General features: G+C 39.3%; 1 protein-coding gene across 12 annotated transcripts in view; it reads left to right on the top strand.

Moving 5' to 3' along the window:
• MARCHF7 (membrane associated ring-CH-type finger 7) overlaps positions 1–12,005 on the top strand; it is a 61,119-nt gene that overhangs the window by 22,143 nt on the left and 26,971 nt on the right. The window contains exon 1 of one of the 12 annotated variants that reach the window (XM_017851305.1): positions 4,321–4,508. The exons of the other annotated variants lie outside the window; for them this stretch is intronic. Coding sequence (XP_017706794.1) covers positions 4,470–4,508 — 39 coding nt within the window. The 5' untranslated portion in view covers positions 4,321–4,469. Of the gene's footprint in view, positions 1–4,320; positions 4,509–12,005 lie in introns of those variants that run through there. 12 annotated transcript variants of the gene reach the window in all.

Below are 12,005 nucleotides of genomic sequence, written 5' to 3'. Positions count from 1 at the left end.
AAAAAAAAAAAAAAAAAAAAAAAAAGCTTTCCAAAGACTTGGAAAACTTTGTACGTATAAACATAAGTATCAATTTTAAGTATAAATTTAAACTGGTCAATCAATGTGAATGGCTTTGTCGGAGGAACAAAAACTGTACCTCCTTTTCCTCTAAGATCACACTCATTCAGACTTTTCTCTGCATATACACAAAGCAGTGGTGAAATAACAAATGTTAAGTGTTTTTCTTTGAGATTACAACTTCTAAATATTTTGCTTTGAATGTTGAGTGATTTTTAAATTACCAGGTTATCTTGTTACGAAAGTGCTAAAAGTCTTTTACATGAATTTTAAATGTGATTTTATGGTGAGTAATGAGTTTATATTGGTATATCCATCTACTCTTATGTAGCTAGTTTTCATTAGGAGCACAAGCTTTTCGTTTCATTTTGTTTGAAACAGGGTCTTGCTATGTTGCCGAGACTGGTCTCAAACTCTGGCTCAAATGATCCTCTCACCTCAAGTCTCCTAAGTAACTGAGATTATAGGCACACACCACCATGCCTGACTAGTTCTTTGGATTTTGAAATGGCTTATCATTGTAACAAATTTAAGCCATTGCATTTTTGGCTGAATGTTATAATTAATGTTTGATTTGCAAAAGTCTGATCTTGAGGTAATCTAAAAGAATCCTTTGAAAATTTGTTTGTATTAAGTATTCATATATTTATATGTTATATGATCTGATATATGACAGAGTCTCATAAAAATGTTCCTACACAGTAGTAAGCATTCTGTAAGGTATTCAGAGCAAGACTGAAGTAAAAAAAAAAAAAGAAAAAAGAAAAAGAAAATGCCCATATCTACTACCCATTTCTTAATTGACTATATGAACTGTTTACCTGGTCTCTGTTTTATTTTAAACTCCAGCTCAGTGGAACCTGGTCTCATTTTAAATATCAATTGATATTGTACATTTTCTGCTGCTAGACAAGTTTATGATTCCTAGAGGTGTAGAATCATATATTTTGCCTTTTATAGAAATATCATGGTGACATATAAAGAGCACAGAATTGTGTTTTCCCGTATTGTCTTCGTAAAATTTTGTCTACTAATTTTTGTCTACTTTTAAAAATATATATAGCTTATTAATGAGGAACACAAACTTTGAAACCAGACTGTACCGCCTAGAGAGGAGTCATGTTTCATGACTTACTAGCTATTGACATCTTTTTCTGTTGTGATTGTTTTTGAGTGTTTGTTTCTTTTTTTTGTGACAGGATCTCACTCTGTTACCCAGGCTGGAGTGAGTGGTGCAATCATGACTCACTGCAGCCTGGACCTCCCTGGCTCAAGTGATCCTCTCACCTCAGCCTCTCCCCCAGCAGCTAGGACTGCAGGCATGTGCCACCATACCTAGCTAATTTTTGTGTTTTTTTGAAGAGGTGGAGTTTCATTATGTTGCCCAGGCAGGTCTTATACTCCTGGGCTCAACCATTCTGCCCATCCTTCCCTCCCAGAGTGCTGGGATTGCAGGTGTGAGCCACTGCACCTGGCTGACATCTTTTTGTCTTAGTATCACCTACTTTATCTAGTTGTTACAGTTACATGACAATGCTGTATGTTAAATGATAATAGTACCTGGCATATGGTAAACACTATATAAATGTTAGCTACTGCTGCATTTGTTTTTTATAATTATTATAATAATAATAATAGTGTAGGTGCTAAAGTCCTGAATATATTTAGTAAATTTATTGACATTCTCCTTAAGATATGACTGTTTCAAACTGTTTCTTCTAACTTGTTCTTAATGTTGTAGATTATTCAAAAAAAAGTCCATTTCTGGTCAGGCATGGTGGCTCACACCTGTAATCCCAGCACTTTGGGAGGCTACAGTGGGTGGATCACCTGAGGTCGGGAGTTCAAGACCAGCCTAACCAACGTGGAGAAACCCCGTCTCTACTAAAAAGTTAGCTGAGTGTGGTGACACATGCCTGTAGTCCTAGCTACTCAGGAAGCTGAGGCAAGAGAATCACTTGAACCCAGGAAGTGGAGGTTGCGGTGAGCTGAGATTGTGCCATTGCACTCTAGCCTGGGCAACAAGAGTGAAACTCCGTCTCAAAAAAAAAAAGTCAATTTCTTATTGTGTTAAACAAATAGCAGCATTTTTCTAAAAAAAACCATTTAAATGTTGGCCGGGCACAGTGGTTCACGTCTGTAATCCCAGCACTTTGGGAGGCCAAGGCGGGCGGATCACAAGGTCAGGAGATCGAGACCATCCTGGCCAACATGGTGAAACCCCGTCTCCACTAAAAATACAAAACATTAGCCCGGTGGTGGAGGGCGCCTGTAGTCCCAGCCACTCAGGAGGCTGAGAGGAGAATGGCGTGAACCCAGGAGGCTGGAGCTTGCAGTGAACTGAGATTGCACCACTGCACTCCAGCCTGGGCAACAGAGTGAGACTTCGTCTCAAAAAAAAAAAAATAAAAAATAAAAAATTCCATGTTAATGACTTCAAAATGACGCTACCTAAATGTTGGTTGTAGTAACATATTAGTGTTGATATCATTCTATTCCAAAATTTTAATGTCTTTAACTATCCAAGTAAAATTCAGAAATTACTTGCAAACGCCCAAAACCAAACCAAGTAGAATTTTAAAATATTTATTGATTCTTAAATTATTTTATAAATTTTAGGGATTTTCTTAATGCTTTTAGATGCTTTAAGTTGCTTACAATCAGTTTTTTAATCACTTTTTTCTTTTTAATGGTATGGGAGCAGTTTCAACCATAATTCAACCATTTTTAGCCTGCTTTGCTTTTTTTAGTTTTGATTTCAAAATTGAAACTCCTATGTTCTTAAAGTGTTTCACTTTTTTGTTTTTGTTTTTTTTTTTAAGAGACAGGGTCCTGCTCTGTCACTCAGTTTGTGGTGTAGTTGAGCAATCATGACTTAGCACAGCCACAACTTTATGGGCACAAGCGATCCTCCTGCCTCAGCCTCCTGAGTAGCTGGGACTACAGGTGCACACCCTCCCCCACACCCATCCCCCCAACACACACACATATGTGGCTAATTTTTTAAAAAATTTTTCTTGTAGAGATGGGATCTTGCTATGCTGCCCAGGCTGGACTCAAACTCCTGGCCTCCAGCAATCCTCCCACCTCAGCCTCCCAAAGTGATGGGATTACAGATGTGAGCCATCTTGCCTGGCCAGTATTTTATTTATCTGTTTTTTCTTCTGTAAAATGGTGATAGTAATAGTGGTTTCTTCATACAGCCACATCTATATGTGAGATGTAAGATGAACAAGATGTTCATCATATTGTTAAGATTAATTGAAAGAAAGAATACATGTCAAGCACTTAGAACAGTGCCTAGAACATAGTATAAGGGTTCAGGTATTACTAATTATAATTATTTATAATTGTTATTTTTATTTATAATTATTTTTATTGTTAACTTACTGTTACCATTATTATTTCCTGGCTTTACATTGGTTTAAGGTAATATCTGTAGGGAATAGTATAATTTATCCAAATATTAAATTACGTATAGTATGTTTAGTTTTATTTAGCATTGTTAAGACTACTTAATGTCAAAGGGAGCGTTTTGAAATTTTTTAGTTTTTGAGACAGGGTCTCACACTCACCCAGGCTGGAGTGTAGTGGCACTGAGCTCACTGAAGCCTCTGCCTCCCGGGCTTAAGCAGTCCTCCCACCTCAGCCTCCTGAGTAGCTTGAGAATACAGGTGTGCGCACCACACTGTGCTGATTTTTAAATTTTTTGTAGATGCGAACCATCATGCCTGGCCAGAATTTTATTTCTCTGTTGTAAGTCTATCTGTTGTAAGTCTGTTTTTATTTATAGTGTAAGTCTCACTATATTGCCCAGGCTGGTCTTGAACTTGGGAGATCAAGCAGTCTTCCTGCCTCACCCTCCGAAAGTGCTGGGATTGCAGTCATGAGCTACCGCACCTGGCCAGGGGCAACATTGAAAAAAAAGGAAAATTGTTGAAGTGTTTTAACTCACAACTATTGGAGACATAAAACTTCCATTATCTCAGGCACTTGGTAAATCTAAAGCTTCAGAGAAAAGAGGGTCAGGGGTAGGACATGATATATCAATTTCAGTTATGTTATGGACTTATTATGGGAACACCTTATATAGTGCTTGACATTTTATAGAACCTTTTTTTACTTCCGTTTTTAGTTAAGACGGATATTTGTGTCAGTTCATCTATAAGGTTCTGAAATCTAGAAATACAGGTGATTTCTCTCAGTTACGTGATTATTATGTAATACACTTGAGCTTAAGAATCCAAGACTCTGGATAGCATTGTTTCTTTGGGAAAATGTAGATTCTAAGTTCCGAACGGAACTTAGAATATCTTTTAGTTCTCAGCCATTTGTAAGCTGCGCTTCACCTGTTACTAATCTTGCTGTTACTTCTGCTATCCCATCTTTAAATTTTTATTACAATTTGAATGATTGAAAACTATGATCATCTTACGTCTTTAGTGATAGTAAGCAAAATTTACATGTTTTAAAGGAAGATTTAATTTCTGTAATTCCATGTTTTTAAAGGAAAATTTAATTTCTATAATTCATATTGTTAAAAGTAAAAATGGGTTATTTGTGAATATGTAAATTTTATGTTGATTTGGTATATTTTTCTGTAACTTTAAGGAAGCACTAGTCTGTTTAGTATTTGTTGTGACTGTTTTGCTTTGTTGAGAGTTTGATTACTGTTAATATGAAATAATTTTAAAAGGCTTTTTATAAGGTTATAGGGGCTTTTTAAAGTTATTGATACCTTTTTTTTAGTTTGTAGATAACTGCTATAGAGATCAGTACCATTGCATATTTTGCATAGTGCAGAACCAGTGGTCATTAATTTTTTAAAAATCTACCTTATGCAAGTGTAGCTTTCAAGGAAATAAATACATAGATGCATATACAATTAAACAAGAAAATGAAAACAATTTAAAATAGGGTAAGGAAAAATACAGAATACTGAGAGTAATAAATATGGAGAGTGGGTCAGAATTGTAACATTGATAGGCATTACATAAACCCTGCAGCATTTTTAAGTTAAACTTGCTCTCATTTTGGTTATCAAGAAGATCGCAGGGAAACACAACTAGCTCTGTAATGAATATTGCATATAAGAAAAAGAGACTGGGCATGGTGGCTCACTCCTTTAATCTCAACACTTTGGGGGGGGCCAAGGTGGGAGGGTCACTTGTGGCCAGGAGTTAGAGACCAGCCTCAGTGACATAGTGGGACCCCTCTCTACAAAAAAAAAAAAAATTAGCCAGGCATGGTAGCACACGTCTTAGTCCCAGCTACTCAGGAGGCTGAGGCGGGAAGATCGCTTGAGCCCAGGAGGTTGAGGTTGCAGTGACCCTTGATCACGCAATTGCACTCCAGCTTAGGTGACAGAACAAGACCCTGTCTGAAGAAGAAAAAGATACAACGTTCCTCCGTGGAAACAAAACTTGTCAATATGGTCTTAAAGTGTACAGAGGAGTGATATGAGTTTCTTCTGCATTGGTGTGGAGATGGGTACTCTCCATCACATGAGTATTTCAAACAAGGAAGAGCTCAAAGTCTTAAGTTGTTGCTCACGGCGAAGGTAATGTTGTTCTGGAAGTTTTTCAAAGCAGAATTTATTCACTTCACAGTCAAGTCATTAACTAATGGAAATGAGGAGCCCAGGAAAAGAATATCATTCTGGGCTAGTTTCTGTTCCTGTGCATTACATGATTTTTAATGATTAATCATTTGCCAGTGGATAACATTAATGTAAATTTGTAAGTATCTTTAAAATTCTCTAAGAAATGACTTTATTAAGTTATAATTTTACATACCATACAGTTTACCCATTTAAAGTTCAGTAGTCTTCAGTGTATTCACAGCTGTACAACCATTATGGTTATCGCTGCACTACTTCTCTAATCCTCCTTCTCCTACCAGTGCAAAGCAACCATTAATCTACTTTATACCTGTAGATTTCCCTATTTTGGATTTTCATATACATGAGTGGAAACAGGTACTATGTAGTCTTTTGTTGGTAGCTTCTTTAACTTAGCATATTTTCAGTGTTCATCTATGTTGTAGCATATGTCAGTACTTTATTCTTTTTTTGTGGCCAAATACTATTTCATTGTATGGGTATGCCATATTTTGTTTATCCATTTATTTTCTGATGGACATTTGGGTTCTTTCTACCTTTTGGCTATTATGAATAATGCTGCTGTAGACAATCATATGCAAGTTTCTGTGTGGACTTGTGTTTTCACTTGTATTTGGTATGTACTAAGAATGGAGCCAGGCATGGTGGCTCATGCCTGTAATCCCAGCACCTTGGGAGACCAAACGTCAGGAGTATTTAAGGCCAGCAGTTCAAGACCAGCCTAGGCAACATAGTGATACCCCATCTCTACAAAAAATGTTTAAAACTAGCCTGATGTGGTGGTGCACACCTGTAGTCCTAACTTTTGGGGAGGCTGAGATTGAAAGGATCCCTTAAGCTCAGAAGGTTGAGGCTTCAGTGAGCTATGATGGCACCACTTTAATACTACTTGGGCCAGAGTGAGACCCTATCTCATAAAAGAAAGGAATGGAATTGCTGAGTAATGCATAACCTCTGTGTTCAATCATTTGAGGAACTGCCATACTGTTTTCAAACTGGCTAGATCATTTTACATTCCCGTTTGTGTGTATGAGGATTCCATTCTCTCCACATCCTCACCAACACTTATCTTACTTTCTCATTCTAGCCATCTCAATGCGTATGAAGTGGTAGGTATCTCATTGTGGTTTTGATTTGGATTTCCTTGGTGACTAATGATGTTGTACATCTTATCATGTGCTAATTGGCCATTTACTGTATGTTTTTCAGAAATGCCTATTTATAATAGCTCTTTTACTCATTTTAAAGTACGGTTGTCTTATTACTGAGTTGTAAGTGTTCTTTATATATTCTACATTTGTAAGTGTTCTTTATATATTCTAGATTTAAATTCCTTATTGGATACATGATTTGCAAATATTTTCTCCTTAAGGTTTTTTTTTTTTTTTAATTGCATTGTTTTAAGGGCATTTGTGTTGGGAAAATATTTTAAAACCTTAGAAATAATTTTCTGAAAGCAAACACTGACTTATACAATATTAATAGTAAATGATTTCATTGACTATACTTCCAGTAAACCTGTTGTTGGAAAGGTGGCATGAATAACTATTATGAAGGTAAAAAGAAAGAAAATGAAAATTGGATGCCTACTAGTTATATAAAGTCTTGGAGAGTTATTTTCTTTTCACTGTGCATACAGTATCTATAGCCAGTAAGTCTCCAAGCTATCTTATTGATGATTTCTCAGGTACACCATATAGTATTTCAGCTACTTTGGTTGGGCTAGATAGCCTTCTACCCTCTCCCCTTATTTTATTGAGTTATAAATCACATACCATACAATTCACCATATAACAGATAGCCTTTTGAATTGGAAATAACTGAGGAAAAGTATTTACTGTGGGAGCCAAATCTGTTACCTGTCTGGATAGAGACTGGAAAGTTAATGAAAAAGAAAGAAAACTCTATGAAACTCCAGTGTAAATTTAATTACTTCCGTCTAGTGTCATATGAATGCTCATAGTTGGGAGGCAAAAAAGGTTAATTAGTTTTCATAAAAACTAAAATTTGTGTGCATCAATACCAAGCGAGTGAAAAGACAATCCACAGAACGAGAGAAAATATTTGCAAAGCATATATCTTACTGGATATTTAGACTTGTATCCAGAATATATGAAGAACTCTTACCTCCCAGCAATAAAAAGATAACCCAGTTTCAAATGGACAAAGGACTTTAATAAACACTTTTCCAAAGATATATTAATGACTTATAAGCACATGAAAAAGTATTAGTCATTAGGGAAATGCAAGTCAGAACTACAGTGAGATACTTAACACCAACTAGCATAGCCAAAATAAAAAAGATGGACAGGCTGGGCGCAGTGACTCATGCCTGTAATCCCAGGCCTGAGTTGGGAGGTCAAATCTGGGAGGATTGCTTGAACCCAGGAATTTGAGACCTGTGCAACATAGTGAGACCCAGTCTCTACAAAGAAATAATTTAAAAATTAGCTGTGCATGGTGTTACATGCCTGTAGTCTCAGCTATTCTGGAGGCCGAGGTGGAAGGATTGCTTGGTCCCAGGAAGTCAAGGCCACAGTCATCTGTGATTTCATCGCTGCATTCTAGCCTGGGCAACAGAGCTGAGACCCTGTCTCAAAATCTTAAAAAAAGGTGGACAATCACTGGTGTTGGTAAGTGGTGGAGAAATTGAAACCTTCATACATTGTTGATGGGATTGTAAAATGGTACAGCTGTCACAGGATCCTTGGAGTGTTGCTTTTCCAGCTAGAAGCCTTTGCTTGGGCCTGCTGGGTGTGTTCTGCCTACTCGGACTGGCAGGCTTTGTTCGATTCATGCTATCAGCTCGGATCCCACGCCTGCCAAGGGTGAGCCAGACATGGATCAGCAAGGGGTGCATGAGCAAGTGAGCGCAGGGGCTGGCCACTGTTTACAGCCAGGCACACTGGTTACAGTGGGGCGGGCAGCTCTAGGCGCTGGTGCCCTGTGAGGCTGTGGGTGGATCAGGTGTACCACAGGCAGATTCTTCTGTGGGCACTGAGGAACACGGTGGCACCTGGAAGCTTGGAGACACCAGGAACTACAGAGCCCCAGAGAGGTTGTCACAGCCCTGGTTCAGGGAGCCCCTAGGTCTGGTCTCCCCGAAGGGTCAGAGATCTCTCCTTGTCGCTTACAGCATGGTGAGCAGGGGTAGGGAGGGGTGTTTCAGTACTGTTTGTGTTACAGCTCTTCAAATCCCACCATTTGGCGGGTCCTGAGTTCTTGTCCCACGTCCAGAAAGAATGAGGTACACAGACAATTGGAGGGTTAGCAAGGCGAAGAGGGGCTTTATTGAGCAGTAGTACAGCTCTCAGGATTCCAAAGTGGGTGGCTCCTTTCCGCAGGCAGGTCATCTCAACGAGTGTGTAGCTTTCAGTGGAGAGGAGACTAGACAGGAGTGGGTAGCTCCTGTCCACAGGGAAGTTGGCCTGACATCTGGCTGAGTCTGAGATTTTCATGGGCTTTAGAGGGGAGGAAGTGCATGCTGATTGGTCCATGGGAGGCAATGGGTGGGCCTGGGATAAGCACCATAAGGTCTCACTCCGGTGGGATAAGCACCATAAGGTCTCACTCCGGTCCGTGGAGCTGGCAGCCAAGCCTCCAGGCTTCAGGCCATCCCAGGCTTGAAGGTAGAATTTCACTGGGGACCTGCCCCTTTTCACCCAGGAGCATGTCTGCCTCCTGCTACTGTTCATGGCACTCAGGCTGTTCGTGCCAACGGATGCCTGTAGACCCATGCCAAGCCACCCTCAGTTTCCCCTTGGCCTCCCTCTGTGCTTGTTGGTGCCCAAAGTCCAGAGGGGGCCAAGGTGGCAGTGGGCTGATGCGTCGGCACTGCCGCAAGCATGTGCATACACAGCGTCCAGGCTTGGCTAAAACTTTGCTCCAAAATCTGAGCAGGAGCCGGGGGAGGGTGGGGAAGGGAGGCTTCTCAGACCCCTGAGACACCGGGATACCCAAGTCTATAGCCACAGCTGGGTCAGGGAGCACAGGGCTCCTACCCCACCAACTTGGAAGTGATCAGGGCTCCCACCTGTTGCCGGCTCCATGGAGCACACAGACCCTGCCATGCCTTCCCTGCTGCAGCTGGCATCTTTGTGGCAGCCACTCCAGACGAGCTGCTGCCGCCATCACAGCTATTAGCATCAACCTATAGTTGGAAAAATAGTAATTCCTCCAAATATTAAGCATCAAGTTACTACATGATCTATTAGTTATACCCAAGAATATTGAAAACATACATCCACACAGAAATTTACAGTTGTTCGTAACAGCAGTTTATAATAGCCAAAAAGTGAAAACAACCCCAAAACCACTTGTTTAAGGATTCATTATGCCCAAGGCAGTGTACTTTGAAGACAGACTTATTCTCTGATTTCATTTGGCCTGTAGTTCTAGACAGCAGAAGAGATAATACATTGTTAAAAGAATAACACGTTATTTAATTGTTCAAAGAATTCTGAGGGAAAAAAACTGATTGCCTCAGGCTGAGGATATTTGAACAAATATGGACAAAATTGGATTGTAGGAACCAGGAAAAGGTTTTATTTTGAACTTAAGCCAATAGCAAAACTAGCCAAAATATTCCTCCTATATACTGACATTATGTATACTGATATGTATACCTATATGCTGATATTAACACTTTTTGTCTTGCATATAGCCATATAATCTACATGTTTTGTTGTGAGTCATGAAAATTGTTTAATGAACCGTGAGTCACTTTAAGCCTTTGGACACTTCAGCATTCAAGAATCAAATGAAATTCATTATCTAAATCTGCTCCCCTATAATCAGTATTTTTAATGAATGGCATAGTAATTTATCTCACCAGTAGAAAGTACCAAAAACCTGTTTTTTCTCTATTTCTCACAGCCCTACATCTGATGAATTTTTATGTTTTATGATTGCTCTCTATTCCCATTACTTACTTCATAGGGACTTATTTCTTGATATTCTAACGGCTTCCTAATTGGTTTTATTACTTTCTGTTCATTTCATCTATTTCATCTTCCACATGCTTCTAAAAGTCTTTCTATATAGTAGCAGATCTGATTCATCCCGCCCTTCGTTAGTTCCCAAAATCATATTTGCAGAAGTGCTATTCAGTAAGTTTATGCTAAAGTCTGTGCAAAATGAGAAAAATAATGATGTCCTACTGGACAAAAGTGACAGTTCTTTCTCAATTTTAAATTAAAACATTTTTTGTTTTGGTCTCTGAAATCCAGAAGTTTTAGAACCACTGGCCTGCAGGATAAGGTCCCTGATACCTTGATGATAATGGCATATGAAATGGTTTGATTCTGAAATATCAGATTAATTTCATTTCTTGTGCTAGCTCCAGTTCATTGATTGGGTGTCTGTAATGTTAGGTACAGAAGGCTTGTAAGACTAACTTTGTGCTAAGCTGAAAAATGCCATATTCAATTTACAAAATATTCTCTAGGCAAAGGATGGGCGAATTCCTGATGTAGCCCTTTCCTGCCTTTTCAGCCTCGCACCTTCTACTTTATTTTCAAAATTTCTTCTCCAGTGTTACCATGAACTAATATATCCCCTGAATGCATGCAATATGTTTCTCATGATTGAACCATAATTGGCTGGGTGCAATGGCTCATGCCTTGTAATTCCAGCTGTTTGGGAGGCTGAGGCAGGAGGATCACTTGAACCCAAGAGTTCAAAACAAGCTTGGGCAACATAGTGGGACCCCATCTCTATAAAAAAAAAAAAAATTAAAAAATTAATAATTGAAGTATAATAGAAGGTCAAATATAAATAGTAATGTCTTAGAAGAAAGCCAGGCCAGATGTGGTGACTCACACCTGTAATCCTAGCACTTTGAGACGCTAAGGCAGAAGATTGCTTGAGCCCAGGAATTCAAGACCACCTGGGCAACATGGTGAGACCCTGTCTCTACAAAATAAAAATTACCCAGCCGTGATGACATGTGCCTGTGGTCCCCGCTACTCTGGAGACTGAGGTGGGAAGAGTAAGGCAGCAGTGAGCTGTGATTGTGCCACTGCACTCCAGCCTAGGCAACAGAGTGAGACTGTGTCTCAAAACAACAACAACAACAAAAATCTGATGGTAAATGGTTTATACATCTTTTTATGTTGTCTATTTCTAATGTCTTTTTTCATTCACCTACCCTGTGAACTTCAGTTACCATCTTCTTTGACTCTTTCCCTGTGTCCTTAAAACATATTTAGGGTTGGCCGGGCGCGGTGGCTCAAGCCTGTAATCCCAGCACTTTGGGAGGCCGAGACGGGCGGATCACGAGGTCAGGAGATCGAGACCATCCTGGCTAACACGGTACCCGGTCTCT

The sequence above is a fragment of the Rhinopithecus bieti genome, unplaced genomic scaffold (assembly GCF_001698545.2).
Source record: "Rhinopithecus bieti isolate Rb0 unplaced genomic scaffold, ASM169854v2 scaffold_34391, whole genome shotgun sequence".
Lineage (NCBI taxonomy): Eukaryota > Metazoa > Chordata > Mammalia > Primates > Cercopithecidae > Rhinopithecus > Rhinopithecus bieti.
The sequence above is the reverse complement of the archived record's forward strand: the minus strand, read 5'-3'. Positions and strand labels throughout refer to the sequence as shown.